At 39.2% G+C, this 18896-nt stretch overlaps 1 protein-coding gene across 1 annotated transcript in view; it reads right to left on the reverse strand.

Annotated features, from left to right (window-relative positions):
• The window catches only part of DOCK3 (dedicator of cytokinesis 3), a 287503-nt gene that overhangs the window by 257602 nt on the left and 11005 nt on the right, over positions 1 to 18896 (reverse strand). Inside the window, exon 2 of the mRNA XM_055557421.1 lies at positions 6350 to 6433. Coding sequence (XP_055413396.1) covers positions 6350 to 6433 — 84 coding nt within the window. The remainder of the gene's footprint in view (positions 1 to 6349; positions 6434 to 18896) is intronic.

Genomic DNA, 18896 nt, shown 5'->3' on the forward strand with positions numbered 1-18896 from the left:
TTTTCTAATAAACCTCAAAATCTCTACCAGATGAACAAGGAGCAGTCATCAGATGAATTGAAGGGAGAAGACTTATATAATTTCATCCTCATTTCCAAAGATGCCTGGTGCTATAAGTTCCTATGCCTTTTAAGAATCTGCTGTGTAAATAAGGGTAGTTCCAAGATATTCCTACTACATGCTTGAGATTCAGATATGTTGGGTCTGTTAAGTCAAAGTTTCTACTCTTCAAAGCCTTGCCAACTTTCTTTGTCCATGTGAGCATATTACATTTTAAAATCCCTGTATTTTGATTTTTGTAGTGTTTCATAACTGATTTTGAATTTATTTTTGTATATGTGTGAAAAAGTAGTCCAGTTCTCCACACACCATTTATTAAATAGATTGTCTTTTTCCCCACTATGTATTCTTGCCTCTTTTGTCACAGATTAATTGACCATATAAGTATATGTTTATTTCTGGGCTCTCTATCATGTTCCACTGATCCATGTGTCTGTTTTTGTGCCAGCACCATACTATTTGGATAATTATATCTTCATAGTACAGTTTCAAGGGCTTCCCTGGTGGCTCAGACAGTAAAGCATCTGTCTGCAATGCAGGAGACCCGGGTTCAATCCCTGGGTCAGGAAGATCCCCTGGAGAAGGAAATGGCAGTCCACTCCAGTATTCTTGCCTGGAAAATCCCATGGATGGCGGGGCCTGGTAGGCTACTGTCCATGGGGTCGCAAAGAGTCGGACACGACTGAGCCACTTCACTTCACTTCACTTCAGTACAGTTTCAGCCTGGAAGCATGATACCTCCAAATTTGTTCTTTCTCAACATTGCTCTGATTATAAAGGGTCTTTTGGATTCCATGCAAATTTTAGGGTCATCTGTTCTAGTTCTGTGAAAATGCCTTTGATATTTTGATAGGGACTGCACTGAATCCATAGACTATCTTGGGCAGTATGGTCATTTTAATGATACTGATTTGTCCAATCCATGGAGATGGTACATCATTCCATTTGTTTGTCTAGTTTACCACTTCTTTCATCAATGTTTTACAGTTTTCAGAGTACAGGTCTTTCACTTCCTTGGTGAAATTTATTCCTAGGTATTTATTCTTTTGATCCAATTATAAATGGGACTGTTTCTTAATTTCCCTTTCTGATACTTCACTGTGCAAACAGATAAATGCAACAGACCTCTGTACATTAAGCTTGTATCCTGCAACTTTCCTGAATTCATTTACTGAATTCAATTTTTGAATAACAATTCACTTATTGAATAACAGTTTTTTGTGAAGCCTTTGGGGTTTTCTATATAAATTGACAGTATCATGTCACCTACAAACAGTGATAGTTTTATTACTTCCTTTTTAATTTGGATTTCTTTTATGTGTGTGTGTAGCCTTTGGGGTTGGTTTTTTTTTTTTTTTTTTTTTGCCTAACTGTTGTGACAAGAACTTCTAACATTATGTTGAATGAAAGTGGTGAGTATCTTTGTCTTATTCCGTTTTTTATAATTTTAAAATTTACTTAGTTTTGGCTGCACTGGGTCTTCGTTGCTGTACACGGGCTTTCTTTAGTTGCAGCAAGTGGGAGCTACTTTTCATTGTGATGCACGGGCTTCTCATTGAGGTAGCTTCTCTTGTTGCAAAGCACAGGTTAAAGGCACAAGGGCTTCAGTAGTTGCAGCATGCAGGCTCAGCAGCTGTAGCACGTGTGCTCTAGAGTACATACTCAGTAGCTGCAGTGCATGGGCTTAGTTGCTCTGTGACGTGTGGAGTCTTCACATACCAGGGACTGAACCCATGTCCCCTACATTGGCAGGCAGATTCTCATCCACTGTGCCACTAAGGAAGTCCCTTGTCTTATTCCTGATCTTAGAGCAAAAGCCTTCAGATTTTCTCCACTGAGTATAATGTTAGCTGTGGGTTTTAATATATGTGTGGCCTTTATCATGTTGAGGTAGGTTCCCTCTATGCCTACTTTGCTGACAGTGAAAAGTGAAAGTGACAGTCTCTCAGTTGTGTCTGACTCTTAGTAACCCCATGGACTATACCGTCCATGGTATTCTCCAGGCCATAATACTGGAGTAGGTAGCCTTTCCCTTCTCCAGGGGATCTTCCCAATCCAGGGATCGAACCCACATCTCCCACATTGCAGGCAGATTCTTTACCAGCTGAACCACAAGGGAAGCCCAAGAATATTGGAGTAGCCTATCCCTTCTCCAGCAGATCTTCCTGACCCAGGGCAGGCAGATTCTTTACCAACTGAGCTATCAGGGACAGTTCTCGTCATAAATAGGTGCTGAACTTGTCTAATGCATTTTCTGCATCTCTTGAGACGATGTGATTTTTATTTTTAAATTTGATAATGCGATGTATCTTTTTTTTTTGATAATGTGATATATCTAATTAACTAATTTGTAGATATTGTACCATCCTTGCATCCCTAGGATAAATCCCACTTGATCGTGGTGTATGATCCTTTCAACATATTTATTTTGGTTTGATATTTGGTTTGATAATATTCTGTTGCAGATTTTACATTTACATTCATCAATGATATTAGCCTGTAAATTTGTGTGTGTGTGTTATTAGGTTGTTATCTGGTTTTGTTATCAGGACGATGGTGGCCTCGTACCATGAGTTTGAAAGTGTTCCTTCCTCACTAACTTTCTGAACAGTTTGAAAAGGAAAAGTATTAACTATTCTTTAAATGTTTGGTCATGTATGGATGTGAGAGTTGAACTGTGAAGAAAGCTGAGTGCTGAAGAATTGATGCTTTTGAACTGTGGTGTTGGAGAAGACTCTTGAGAGTCCCTTGGACTGCAAGGAGATCCAACCAGTCCATCCTAAAGGAAATCAGTCCTGAATATTCATTGGAAGGACTGATGATAAAGCTGAAACTCCAATACTTTGGCCACCTCATGCGAAGAGTTGACTCATTGGAAAAGACTCTGATGCTGGGAGGGATTGGGGGGCAGGAGGAGAAGGGGACAACAGAGGATGAAATGGCTGGAAGGCATCACTGATCAATGGACATGAGTTTAAGTGAACTCCGGGAGTTGGTGATGGACAGGGAGGCCTGGCATGCTGCAATTCATGGGGTTGCAAAGACTGAGCGACTGAACTGAACTGAACTGACTGAAATGTTTGGTAGAATTCACCTATGAAGCCATCTGATCCTGGACTTCTGTTTGTTAGAAGTTTTTTTTATTATTGATTTAATTTTATTACTGGTAATCAGTCTGTTCATATATTCTATTTCTTTCTGATTCAGTCTTGCGAGTTTGCACATTTCCAGGAATTTATCCATTTCTTCTATGCAATCCATTTTATTAGCATATAATTCTTCATAGTAATCACTTATAATACTCGTATTTCTGTGGTGTCAGTTTTAACTTCTCCCTTTTCATCCCTGATTTTATTTATTTGGGCCCTCTCTCCTTTTTTCTTGATGAATCTAGCTAAAAGTTTATCAATTTCATATATATTTTCAAGACTTCCCTGGTGGCTCAGTGGTAAATAATCTGCCTGCCAATACAGAAGATGCAGGTTCGATCCCTAAGTCAGGAAGATCCCCTAGAGAAGGAAATGGCAACCTGCTTCAGTACTCTTGCCCGGGAAACCCCATGAGCAGAGGAGCCTGAGAGGCTACAGTAAATGACTTCACAAAAAAGTCAGACACGAATTAGAGACTAAACAATAATATCATATATTATCAAAGGACCAACTCTTAATTTCATTGATCTTTTATGTTTTTAGGTCTCTATTTCAGTTATCTCCACTCTAATCTTTTATTTCCTTTTTTCTCCTAACTTTGGGTTTTACTTGTTCTTCTTCTAGTTTCTTCAATGTGCATTTCGGTTATTTGAGATTTTTCTTATATCATGAAGTGGGCCTGTATCACTATGAACTTCCCTCTTACAATGGTTTTATCTTCATCCCTCTTTGACTTTTCAATGATCCACTGATTGTTTAGTCTCCATATGTTTGTGGGCTTTTTTTTTTTCCAGTTTTCTTCTCGTAGTTAATTTCTAATTTCATACCAGTGAAATCCAAAAAGATGTCTGACATATGCTGGAAAAGGTGTGAAGAAAAGGGAATCCTCCTACACTGTTAATAGGAACATAAACTGGTACAGCCACTATGGAAAACAGTATGGAGCTTTCTCAAAAAACTAAAAATAGAGTTGCCATATGATCCAGCAATCCCGCTCTTGGGCATGTATCTGCAGAAAACCATAATTTGTAAAGCTACATGCACCCCCTGTGTTTACAGCAGCGCTATTTACAAAACCAAGATAAGGAAACAACCTAAATGCCCATTGACAGACGAATGGATAAAGAAGATGTGGTACATACATACAATGGACTGTTACTCAGCCATAAAAAAGAATGAAATAATGCCATTTGCTGCTACATGGATGGACCTAAAGTTTATCACACTAAGTGAAGTCAGAAAGAGAAAGACAAATACCATATGAATATAAGTCCTTTATCAAATATTTCTTTCACTTTGTGACTTGCCTTTTACCTCTCCTTAATGGTATCTTTTTTCTTTAAATTTTATTTATTTGTTTTTGGCTGTGCTGGGTCTTCACTGCTGCACAGGCTTTCTCTAGTTGCAACAAATGGAGAATAGTCTCCAGTTGTGGTGCTCGGGCTTCTCACTGAGGTGGCTTCTCTTGTTGCAGAGCACAGGCTCCAGGGAGCAGAGGCTTCAGCAACAGTGGCACATGAGCTCAGTAGCTGTGGTTCCCAGGCTCTAGAACACAGGCTCAATAGCTGTGGCAGACAGGCTTATTAGTTGCTCTGCGGCATGTGGGATATTCCCGGACCAGGGCTCGAACCCATGTCCCCTGCCCTGGCAAGTATTCTTTACCACTGAGCCACCAGGGAAGCCCTCCTTTTTGATATCTTTTGAACAACAGATCTTCATTTTAATGAAGTACAACTTATCAATAAAGGATCTCTGTCTACCCCTAGGCTAGAAGGGATATTTTCCTATGGTTCCTTCAAAGTGCATAATTGCTCTAAATTGCACATTTATATTGACCATCTGTCTGGAATTCAGTTTGTACTATATGCTGTGAAGTCAAGTTCACGATTCACCGGTTTCAATACTGATCCAATACCATTTATTGACTAGGCCATCATTCTTCAGTCCAATCAGCCCAGCATCACCTATTGTAATGGACATCACTTCCCCACTGCACTGCAATACCACCTTTTTCATATCACTGGAAGATAAACATGATGGTCTATTTATGGACCCTCTATTCTGTTTCATTATTATCTTTGCCTCCAAACCACAAGGTCTTATTTTATAATAGTCTCATTTTTAGCTCTCAGTGGGAAAGCTTTCAGTATTTCACAACTGAGTATGATGTGTGCTGCAGGCTTTTAGATATCCTTTATTAGATTAAGAATATTCCCTTATACTCTTATTTTGCTAAGAGTTTTTTTTATCATGAAGTCATTTTGATTTAAACTACTATTTTAAGAAAATTATTAAAATGAGTCCTGCACTAGAGCTCCCTTTCCAGAAAAGTACACTACCAAACTTACACAGTTTCAGGGTCATAGTAAGTTGCACTTACCTCCATACCCATCTGAATGGTAAATTATATCAGAGCTCCACTTCCATCTGTACTATCTCCATGCTCAGCTAGCAACATTTCCACTCCAATATTTCCAAAATTTCCAAATAATTTGAGGTGGTTTCTAGTCCTGCTGAACTGCTATCAACTTTGGAATATTGATTTTGACATCAATTTTGTTTTTGTCAATGCTCTGATTTTGTGTGATATCTCCATAACTGTATTTTTCCCATATATTTTGTTGACTACAGTGCATAATCTTTTAGAATGTGATATTTTTCAATAATGCATAAATATTATAGCAAAAATACACAAAAACGTCACAGAAGACGGCCAAGTCAAACTTCATTTGAGCTTATATACTGCCTTGTTTTAATTATGACTGATCATGTCCAGCCAATCAGATAGAAACATACAAATGAACTGATTATAATTAAATTCTATTCAAATGCAGATAATCAGGAGTAAAATATTATCTATTTGATTGTACGAAATTAAAAATAATTACTTGACATAGTATATAAAAAACATGTTCTGACAGCCAACAATAGTTATTTCATTGTTGTTATTAAATTAGAGCCAAAATTACTCATCAGTTGTGCTGAACAGAGATCAGGAATTATTTTATAGCAGTGTATCATAATATGATTAATCATGGCTTCAAAAAGATTGCTTATAACCAGTACTACAAAATAAACATATATAATACTGCCAAAAATGATCACTATTTGTGTCTTATAATTTATAGGTCCATACTTACCCTCACACTTTTCAAGAATCTGGACTGTTTCTCCTATTTCTAAGACCAACCCTTGGGGAACAGATCCTCGAAAGCTGCATATCACTAGAAAACCAAAGATAAATATGTCAATTAGGATTTTTAAATACTGATATAGGGTCTGTGTCACTGAAATTAGGCACTAAATTTTCTTAAATATATGCTCTCTCTTTTAATTCATTTTTCAAATATGTAAACCCCTGTAACTCCTTGCAGGCATCTACATAACTAACAATAAGACAGCTTTCCTAAGGTCAAAAGTGTGCAATCTCTGAGCCATATCTTACAGTAAAATTAAAAATCGAATTAGCACTTAAGAAATTAACATCATCACATCATCCACTCCTTAACAAATTCTTTATCGAGATCCTTGCTATTATTTCAATCTCCAGAGCATTCAGTACTCCTGTCTTCTTAACCTTTGTCATTAATTGACAGGAACATTAAAATTATGAACAAGCTTCCATTGTTGGAAACTGGGTGTTTTGTGCATATTTAGAGAACCTATGTAAACTTCCCATTTTAATAACTATCTTCATTCAAGACTGGCTTTCAAGTGATTTTTCAAATTAATGTATAAATAGAAAAGAAAACAATTATATTCGCTAGAAAAGCAAAAGGCTTGAAATAAAAGTAGAGCTTTCTCTCTCTAATCATGGGACTGTTTTCAGGCCTATATAGTCTATTTGCAGGAATATCACAAAGAATAAACCTGTTATTATAGATGGTTTCACTCTATTCTTCTCTATATCTGTCAGGTATATCACATGTCACTGGTCACTGCGAGCTTCAAGAATTTGAAAAAGAACAGATACACATTCATACATAACTAAATCACTTTGCTGTACACCTGAAACTAGCACAACATTTTTTATCAACTATACTCCAATATGAAATTTAAAAAAAATTTTTTAAAGAAAGATAAAATAAATTCTGCCTACAAAGAATTTATCATTTCATTGGTGGTAGTGGGATAAGGAGTGTGAGATGAGAGGAAAAAAATGCACCATCCATATGGTGCTGCTAAGTCACTACAGTCGTGTCCGACTCTGTGCGACCCCATAGACGACAGCCCAGCAGGCTCTCCCATCCCTGGGATTCTCCAGGCAAGAACACTGGAGTGGGTTGCCATTTCCTTCTCCAATGCATGAAAGTGAAAAGTGAAAGTGAAGTCACTCAGTCGTGTCCGACCCTCAGCGACCCCATGGACTGCAGCCTTCCAGGCTCCTCCATTCATGGGATTTTCCAGGCAGGAGTACTGGAGTGGGGTGCCATTGCCTTCTCCACCATATGGTGCTATAAGACCTGTTTACCCCGAGATCCACTCTCTGTCCTCCTCCCCCGCACTCTATGCCCCAGGGGAGCCTGTTCTCACAGGCAGCATCAACAGCCTCCTCCCTGCCCCATGGCTGGTTGGGTAAAGCGGGTGGAGAACACTGTCAGATGCTGGAGGATTGGTGAGATTGGGATGTTTATTCCTGCAGGGGTCTGGGGTGCAGCTGCATCCCTCTAATGAAGGATGTGGATTTCCCAGGTGGCGCAGAGGTAAAGAACCTGCCTGCCAATGGAAGAGATGCAGGAGACTCAGGTTCAATCCCTGGGTCTGGAGGACCCCCTGGAGGAGGACATGGCAATTCACTCCAGTATTCTTGCCCGGAGAATCCCATGGACAGAGGAGCCTGGCGAGCTACAGTCCACAGGGTCACGAAGAGCTGGACATGACTGAAGCCGCTGAGCACACACACGGATGTATAGCCAAGTTAGTGGCATAACCAGAAAGAGAGGAACTTTTCCAAATAATGTGTCAGAAGAAAGCAATTTGACAATATATCCCTAATGGAACATATTCTAAGGATTTAAAAAAAACTTCAAAAAAATCTTAGTCTGCTTTCACTCATCATATTGTGGATATAGTGATTAGTAGTGCTATTCTACGACTGTTGTGTGAATACTGGAGAATAATCAGGTAAGTAATTATTTAGGAATTTCCTTTTAATGTATAGAAAATGCAGATGTAAGATTTATGAAGTAAAGACAATGTAGTAATGCACAGTTCCGGATGAGGCCTACAAATAATGACAACTCTCTAGCACTAAAATTGTCATTTCTAAATATACTATTTCCCACTAAAAGGAACCAGGGCCCCTTGGGAAAAAGCCAAGTTTAGGACAGAAAATGCTTAACGTAAGCGTGGAATACCTTATCAAACTAAAAATCAAGGAAGCTATGATTAACAGCTAAACTACTATGGTCAGGTCAAAAGAACTTTCAGCACCAGGAGAGTTCCACTACTCACTAAAAGGATAGTATATCAATATATTTACATTCATAAGTAATAAGACTGATGATTCCCCAAAAAGCTTATTGGTCACTTTTCAAAGGTTGCTAGGGAATCAATTTACTACTATGAAAATTCACAAAACAGCGGAAAAAACAGAACAGAAAAAAAAAAAAAGAAAACACGCTTTTCTAACACAAACTAGACCTCAGTACACCCACATAGTTGACGAGAAGTTTCTGTATAAAAATACTCTAGACAACAGAGAAGTGATGGCAAAGGTAGAATATATCCATTTGGTGACTCCCAATAAATGGATGGGTATAGGAAATGATCACTGGTAGCTCTAACATCATGAAAAGAGGAGACAAGAAATTATATAACTACTAAACAAAGTGCCACATGAAGAAATCATAAAATAAAACTCAAACCTGACTATGGTGATGCTTACAGAAATGTCAACTTAGAGGAAATACTGGGAATAAGGAGCATATTAAATGAATTCACAGAAATATGATTAGCAAGATTCAGATCATGAGACCAAAAAATGCAGTTTCTTTAACAAAACACTGCACGGAAAAAAGAAAGAGATGGAAAACTCAATAAAACAGCCAGCAGCTGTATCAACTCCATATACAGTAGTACCAAAAATAACAAGACACTTAGGAATAAATTTAATCCAAGAGGTACTGAAAACTACAAAACACTGCTAAGAGAAATTAAAGATCTAATTAAGTATAAAGACACCCCGTGTTCATGGATTGGTAGAATTGATATTAAGATGACACTACTACCTAAGGTAGTCCACAGAGTCAATGGAATCTCTATCACAATCCCCAAGATAGAAAAACACATCCTAAAATTCATATGGAATTTCAAGAGACCCAAATATCCAAAACAATTTTCACAAAGTTGGACAACTCTCATTTTCAACCTTCAAAACTTACTACAAAAGTACAGTAATCAAAATAGTGTATGGTACTGGAATAAGGATCATATGAATCAACAGAAAATATATTATGTTCCCTATATATGGACATTCAAGTTGCGAACCTTCAAAGATGCAAATGTGCATTTGCATGTCCAACTATGTAAGTTAGTTCACATCTGGCGTACATCGTCACGTGTGTGCATACTCTACAAGTGGTTATGCTTTTGTGTAGTTTACTGTATAGTATTATACAGAACGGGGCTTCCCAAGTGGCTCGGTGGTAAAGAATCCACCAGCCAATGCAGAAGACACAGGAAACACGGGTTCGATTCCTGGGTCAGAGGAATCTGAAGGAGGAAATGGGAGCCCAGAGGAGGTAATGGCAGCCCACTCCAGTATTCCTGCCTGGAGAATACCATGGACAAAGGAGCCTGGCAGACTGTAGTCCATGGGTCACAAAGGAGTCAGACATGACTTAGTGACTAAACAATAATAACATAATTAATACATGTTAAGTACTCAGAATAGTACCTGGTACAAAGTACTATGTAAGTGTTTGAAATTATTATTCTGCTATTTACTTTTTAAAGTATATACATACATACATATATTGTATACATATATTGTCACCCTGCTTATTTAACTTACATCAGAGTACATCATGTGAATGCCAGGCTGGATGAAGCACAAGCTGGAATCAAGATTGCTGGGAGAAATATCAATAACCTCAATGCAAATGACACCACCCTTATGGCAGAAAGTGCAGAGGAACTAAAAAGCCTCTTAATGAAAGTGAAAGAGGAGGGAGAAAAAGTTGGCTTTTTCACTCAACATTCAGAAAACTAAGATTATGGCATCTGGTCCCATCACTTCATGGCAAATAGATGGGGAAACAGTGACAGACTTTATTTTGGGGGACTCCAAAATCATTGCAGATGGTGACTGTAGTCATGAAATTAAAAGATGCTTACTCCTCGGAAGGAAAGCTATGACCAACCTAGACAGACAGCATATTAAAAATCAGAGACATTACTTTACCAACAAAGGTCCATCTAGTCAAAGCTATGATTTTTCCAGTAGTCATGTATGGATCTGAAAGTTGGACTATAAAGAAAGCTGAGCGCCAAAGAATTGATGCTTTTGAACTGTGGTGTTGGAGAAGACTCTTGAGAGTCCCTTGGACTGCAAACAGATCCAATCAATCCATCCTAATGGAAATCAGTCCTGAATATTCACTGGAAGGACTGATGCTGAAGCTGAAACTCCAATACTTTGGCCACCTGATGGAAAGAACCGACTCATTGGAAAAGACCCCGATGCTGGGAAAGATTGAAGGGGGGAAGAGAAGGGGACCAAAGAGGATGAGATGGTTGGATGGCATCATCGACGCGATGGACATGAGTTTGAGTGGGCTCTGGAAGTTGGTGATGGACAGGGAAGCCTGGCGTGCTGAAGTCCATGGGGTGGCAAAGAGTCAGACACAATTGAGCAACTGAACTGAACTGAATATACACAGAAAGAGTGTGTAATATCAAAACATTTATGGCAGTTACCTGGGCTGGGTGAGGAGAGAAGTGGGGATACACTTGGGGGAATTGAGTTAAGAGGCTTTAAGAGTACTACTTTCTATAGTTTTTTATAAGCTGTATGGATTTTTAAAAATTATGTACACTGTATTTGCCAATACCATGTATAAGCACACTGCATCCATGTAAAGGCATTCTACAATGTCTTTAAAGTCATACTCTTTTCAGTATAATTCTAGTAATACAAAAATATCATAGGATCAACACTAAAATGTATTTTCTTCTACTTGAAATAAAAGAAACCATCATTGCTAAATCTTTTAGTACAAACACTAGCCATCAGAAGAGAATTCTGAGTCTTCCCTTTTATTTTTAATTTTTTAACAACACACTAAATTTTATTCTACAAAAAAAATTCTTTGAGCAGGAAATTTATCCATTTTATCTCATAAAAATTATCAACAAGTAATTCTTAAAGTTTAACATACACAGCCTATAAAGTAGCTGCCATGTAAAGCAAATTAAGCAAGTGAGTCTCTACTTTTAAGTGAAAACCAGCTACTTACAAAGTAAGAACTATTGGGTGATCTTTTTGTATTTCTAGCTAAGAGTACTTCAAATTAAAGACCATCTTCTTAAAATGTGCTTCAAAAACACTACAGGCAAAGAGAAAATTTTAAGAGGGTGAACATGTTTTAATATAAGACATAAGCTAGATATCTCAACTGAGTCCCAAACAAAATTAAGTCATGAGGTGGGGAAGAGAGCTGGTAATGTCTGGTGAGACAGGAGAAGAATAAAGATTTTAAAAGGTGGCTTGCAGAGTGATAAATAGGGAAGGTAAGAGTAGAGGGATGAAGGACAGATGGAAGAGGACAGCAAGGGGTCAGTCTCCCATCCTGGTCAAAGAGACAGTGAATTATTAGGGAGAGATATACACAGAGAAGGCAATGGCACCCCGCTCCAGTACTCTTGCCTGGAAAATCCCATGGACGGAGGAGCCTGGTGGGCTGCAGTCCATGGGGTCGCTAAGAGTCAGACACGACTGAGTGACTTCACTTTCACTTTTCACTTTCATGCATTGGAGAAGGAAATGGCAATCTACTCCAGTGTTCTTGCCTGGAGAACCCCAGGAATGGGGGAGCCTGGTGGGCTGCCGTCTCTGGGGTCGCACAGAGTGGGACACGACTGAAGCGACTTAGTAGCAGCATAAACAGAGGGGGCCTTCCCCAGTGTGTCAGTGGTAAAGAATCCACCTACAATGCAGGAGACATGAGTTCGATTCCTGGGTAGGGAAGATGCCCCGAAGGAGGGCATGGCAACCCACTCCAGTATTCTGGCCTGGGGAATCCCATGGACAGAGAAGCCCGGCAGGTTACAGTCCATAGGGTCCCAAAGAGTCGGATACGACTGAGCTACTGAGCATGCACACAAGCGCAGACAAAGGAGTTAAAGCTTTCTCTCCAAGAATTTGAGACTCAGGAGCACAAGCAGTGCACACACTGATTTAGAGCACAGGTATCAAAAACCTCAGTTACAAAGGCAGCTTGAGAATTCTCAGTAATTAAAAAAATATATATATATGATTAGAAGAAAAAAATATTAACATGTAGCACCATACTTCAGTTTTAGAACCTGTTTCTGTCATTTACCTAATTAAAATAAAGAATTTAAAAGAAAATGCAACCCAAGGTATTAGTTCCATTTACTTTATGAGCTAATAAAAATGTAAAGATCATTTCCTCAATCAATAATCTATTTCCAACTTACAATCTCCAAATACCACAGAGAAAAATACTCTCATATGTATCAAAGTTAGTAAGTCATTTATAAAGCAATAATGCCTACTACAACACAATATTTTCTTACTGAAACTATACATAAACTCTCATCTAGAGTTAGTAAAGATTAGTACAGTGTATTTATTTTATTTTACTGAAGAGGAAAATAGAAGGTAGTTAAGTGATTTGTTCACAATCCTTATAGATTTTCCATGTGAGGAACAGTAGTACCTAGTTCCTGTGAAAATAAATTATATTACTCTTTTCTCTCTCTCTCCTGAATCTAAAATCACTCTTATGCTCCTCCATTTCCATTCCTAAAATTGCTTTTTCCCTTGATTAAAATGTTTCATTGGCTCCCTACTGCCCACAGAATAAAAGCCATATTCCTCCTTGCATCCAAGGCCCTTGACACTCTTGACCAAACCTGCCCTCTCAGTCTCCTCCCAACGACAGAAGACGTGATCTAGTCACTGTTCTGCAGAACAAGTCTCCAGCACATAACCTTGCACGAGCCTCCCTTTCATACATCACTGTTTCCTACTGCCTGGATCCTCTCCCCTGCTTCCTTTCCACTAACAAAAATCCTCTCCACTCATCAAGACTGTTTTTGCACTCTTGGAAATGAATCCTCCAGGCCCTGAGGTCCTCTGGCACATTCTACTTCTATCACATGACTGACCTTAATTGTAGCTTCGTGTATATGTGCATCAAGGAGCCCTCTCACTTTACTGTTCTGTATGCCCAGCATGCCTAACTCTCATGTTTTACAGAAATTGTCCCACTCTATATGATTTCAGTGGGGCTACCAGTCAGACCCTCTCCACCGCCTCCAAGTAGGCATGTAAAGTAGACTGGGCCACGCCATTCACTCCCTGAATCTTCCCAACAGGAACTAACTCTTTCCTATCCCATCATGCAGTGTAAAGATGTAACCCCAGAGCTGCCAGGAGCTATGGTCCCCAAAGTGAAAACAGTAAATTTTTTGAAGTTAATGACTGCAAAAAATAATTCAACACATAGGCATATACCAAAATGTAAAATGGCAACACAGATATCCTGATATGTTGAGGCCCTGATCCCAGTCTTCTGAGGTCAGATCCATTCACGCCTTTTTTAGTTATATGAACCAGTAAATTCTCCTTTCTGCTTCAGTTTGAGATGGATTTCTAATAATTATAATTGAAAGAATCCCCGTGGAAAACAGTATGGAGGTTTCTCGGAAAACTAAAAATAGAATTACCGTATGATCCAGCAATCTCACTTCTGGGCATAGATCCAGACAAAACCATAATGTAAAAAGATACATGCACCCCTATGTCCACAGCAGCACTATTCACAACAGCCAAGACGTGGGAACAATCTCAGTGTCCACCGACAGACGGATGGATACAGAAGATGTGGTACATATATACAATGGAATATTGCTCGGCCATAAAGAGTAAAATAATGCCATTTGCAGCTACATGGATGAACCTAGAAATTACCATACTAAACAAACAAAGTCCAAAAGAGAAAGACAAATACCAGGTATTCAATAAATATTTCTAGACTAATTCCTATCTTCCAGTGGTTTTACATAAGATTCAATGATATAGTTTTTGGGGGTTTTTTTTTAAGACTTTTTAGGGGATCAGTGTCTGAATTCAAGACCCAAATAGCCAAACTGTATGACTTTGAGTAAGTTACCAAATCCCTCTGACCTTGGTGATGCCATCTGAAAAATAAGAACACTGTGTTACATTATGGTCCCTTCTAGATCTAAAGTTCCAAATATATAATTATTAGCTAAAAATTCTTGTCTACTTGCATTGTTTTAACTACTAATTTCATAAAACTTCCTTAATCTAATATTCACAATCATCTAGATTAAAGGTCTTGAAAGTAGGTAGATCTGTATAGTCTTCCTTCATTGTTCCCCAGAACCTCAGTTCAGTTCAGTTCAGTCGCTCAGTTGCATCTGATTCTTTGTGTCCCAGAGCCTAGTACATACCAGATCTTCTGTAAATGTCTACTAAATCAATAAAAGAATCCATTTGAAGTATCTTCACTTTCCAGTTTGACTTGTATTTTGAATTTCATGTTACTACCTGTTTTTCATTACCTCAGGAAACCTCCTCCTCTACTTCTGTCAAGAAACAAAGTTTAACTTTCTTTTCCCTTTTGTGGTTTCTGCAACAAACTATAGTTGATACCATCTTGCCAATCCCTGTAACATGTAATCTCAGTATCATCTTTATCCTCCACCTTCTAATCACAACTGAAAATAATTTCAAACTCTATTTTCAGAGCTGAATTGTTTAATAATGTCTATCAACTTATACCTTCATTTAAATACGTTTGAAAGGCTTTCACCAGTCTACAATAATTGCATGAGTTCCTTTCTCTCAATGTTGGAGTTTATTTTAAACTACATACTCTCTATGAAGTGAACAATTAGGGACTATCCAGAAAAAACATCCCGAAGTTAAAGTATATTTAAGAACCACTCTAGGGGCTTCTTTGATGGTCCAGTGGTTAAGAATTCACCTGCCAATGCAAGGGACACACGTTTGATCCCTGGTCTGGGGAAACCCCACTTGCCGTTGGACAACTAAGCCCATGTGCCACAACTACTGAAGCCCGAACACCTGGAGTTTGTGCTCCACATGAGAAGCCACTGTGATGAGAATCCACTGCCTGCCACAACTAGAGAAAGTTCATGCACAGCAACACAGAACCAGCACAGCTAAAAATTAAAATGTTTTAAATGGGCAAAGTACTGAGTAGACATTTCTCCAAAAACAATACACAAATGGCCAATAAACACATGAAAAGATGCTCGACTTCACTAATTATTAGGGAAAATGCAAATCAAAACCACAGTGAAATACCACTTCACACCCATTTGGATAGCCGTTTATAAAAAGCTTTTTTAAAAAAAATAACAAGCATTAGCAAGGATGTAAAGAGACTGGAATCCTTGTGCATTGCTGATGGGAAAGTAAAAATGGTACAGGCAATACAGAAAATAGTATGGGTGGTTCCTCAAAAAAACTAAACATAGAATTACCAAACGCTAAGTAATTCCAAAGAATTTAAAAACAGGTAGTCAAACAGGTACTTGGATGCCAAATGTTCATTACAGCATTATTCACAACAGTAAAAGAAACAACCCAAGAGTCCATCAATAAAGAATGGGTAACCAGGAGACTGGAACCGTCTTACATACACTACTATGTATAAAACAACGAATGAGAACTTACTGCATAGCACAGGGAGCTCTACTTGGTACTCTGTGATGACCTAAGTGGGAGGGAAATTCAAAAAACAGGGGATATGTGTACACATATGGCTGATTCACTTTGCTGTACAGCAGAAACTGGCACATCAGTGTAGAGCAACTATACACCAATAAAAAATAATAACAATAAACAACTCCTCCTCCTTCCTGGTTTTCCTCATGATAACAAGATGGCTATCACAGTACCAGATGTCTTACCTACATGCAGCCATCCAGAGGGGAAACTGCCCCCTGCACAGACCAAATCTGCATTAGGCTGTATCACTCCCAGATCACTGCCTCTGTTCCAAAGTCAGGTCTTCCTATGGAGCGCAGCCTTGGCCATGAGTTAGTTCTTTTAACAGGCCTAAGGTTTTCATAAAGGCACTAAATCTCCAAAGGAAAGCAAAGGGGCCACTTCTGTCTTTCACAGAGTTGATTACCCAGTTTTCCATGCACAAGTTCAATTCAGATTTAGCTTGAAAATGCATAACTAGGGAAAGAAGTAAAGGGCAGAGTGGCTGGCAAATAGGGAAAGATAAAGAATAATACTTGAAGTAGCTACAGAGAACAGAAATGAAGAGAGTTAGAAAGAATATCAAAACAAAACTATTATTTCAAGTCACTGATACCAAGCTGATGGAGTCTCACACATCCTCAATTCACCCTCGTCTGTTCCTCTCCGTGCATGCTCGGTCATGTTCAACTCTTTGTGACCCGATGGACTGCAGTCTGCCAGGCTCCTCTGTCCATGGAATTTTCCAGGCAAGAATACTGGAGTGGGTTGCCATTTCCTACTCCAGGGGATCTTGCTGACCCAGGGACCAAAACCATGCCCTTGCATCTCCTGCACTGACAAGTGGATTCTTTACCACTAGCACCACCTGCAAATTTGGAAAACTCAGCAGTGGCCACAGGACTGGAAAAGGTCAGTTTTCATTCCAATCCCAAAGAAAGGCAGTGCCAAAGAATGCTCAAACTACCGCACAATTGCACTCATCTCACACTAGTAAAGTAATGCTCAAAATTCTCCAAGCCAGGCTTCAGCAATATGTGAACCGTGAACTTCCTGATGTTCAAGCTGGTTTTAGAAAAGGCAGAGGAACCAGAGATCAAATTGCCAACATCCGATGGATCATGGAAAAAGCAAGAGAGTTCCAGAAACACATCTATTTCTGCTTTATTGACTATGCCAAAGCCTTTGACTGTGTGGATCACTATAAACTGTGGAAAATTCTGAAAGAGATGGGAATACCAGACCACCTGACCTGCCTCTTGAGAAATCTGTATGCAGGTCAGGAAGCAACAGTTAGAACTGGACATGGAACAACAAACTGGTTCCAAATAGGAAAAGGAGTACGTCAAAGCTGTATATTGTCACCCTGCTTATTTAACTTCTATGCAGAGTATATCATGAGAAACGCTGGGCTGGAAGAAGCACAAGCTGGAATCAAGATTGCCAGAAATATCAATAACCTCAGATATGCAGATGACACCACCCTTATGGCAGAAAGTGAAGAGGAACTAAAGAGCCTCTTGATGAAAGTGAAAGTGGAGAGTGAAAAAGTGGGCTTAAAGCTCAACATTCAGAAAATGAAGATCATGGCATCCGGTCCCACCACTTCATGGGAAATAGATGGCGAAACAGTGGAAACAGTGTCAGACTTTATTTTTCTGGGCTCCAAAATCACTACAGATGGTGACTGCAGCCATGAAATTAAAAGACGCTTACTCCTTGGAAGGAAAGTTATGACCAACCTAGATAGCATATTCAAAAGCAGAGACATTACTTTGCCAACAAAGGTTCGTCTAGTCAAGGCTATGGTTTTACTTGTGGTCATGTATGGATGTGAGAGCTGGACTGTGAAGAAGGCTGAGCGCCGAAGAATTGATGCTTTTGAACTGTGATGTTGGAGAAGACTCTTGAGAGTCCCTTGGACTACAAGGAGATCCAACCAGTCCATTCTGAAGGAGCTCAGCCCTGGGATTTCTTTGGAAGGAATGATGCTAAAGCTGAAACTCCAGTACTTTGGCCACCTCATGCAAAGAGTTGACTCATTGGAAAAGACTCTGATGCTGGGAGAGATTGGGGGCAGGAGGAGAAGGGGACAAGAGGATGAGATGGCTGGATGGCATCACTGACTCAGTGGACGTGAGTCTCAGTGAACTCCGGCAGTTGGTAATGGACAGGGAGGCCTGGCATGCTGCGATTCATGGGGTCGCAAAGAGTCGGACACGACTGAGCGACTGATCTGATCTGATCTGATCTGAGCGCCACCTGGGAAGTCTATATTCCCACCACCACCACCACCCCCAAATTCCCAGAAAGCATCACAGCCAGATGAGAAAAGTAATAAACAAACGAGAGAACCACTGACTGGAATTCATGATTTTCCTTGGGATTTCAGTAAGAAAGCAAACAAGCATCACTGTATTATTGTTATAATGACTTGTTTGCGTTAACAACATCCAATAGTCAGAAAATCCAGTTAAACAATTGATGCCAAAGAAGTTGAAATGGTAGTACAGGACACTATTTTTGTAATGCTTCAGAATTTATTCCTCCAAGGCTGTATCAACTTTGAAATTTCTGAAGATACAAATCTGTGGAGAAAATGATGCCCCATACTTTTGAGAATGCAGAAAAGCAAGTACTCTTACTGTCCTGGGGATAGTTAATTTCTAACAAACAACTGCTCAGAAGAAGATTAGATAAATCACAGTACCTAATACAATGCCTGATGGAATAGC

The sequence above is a fragment of the Bubalus kerabau genome, chromosome 20 (genome assembly GCF_029407905.1).
Source record: "Bubalus kerabau isolate K-KA32 ecotype Philippines breed swamp buffalo chromosome 20, PCC_UOA_SB_1v2, whole genome shotgun sequence".
In the NCBI taxonomy this organism is placed as follows: Eukaryota; Metazoa; Chordata; class Mammalia; order Artiodactyla; family Bovidae; genus Bubalus; species Bubalus kerabau.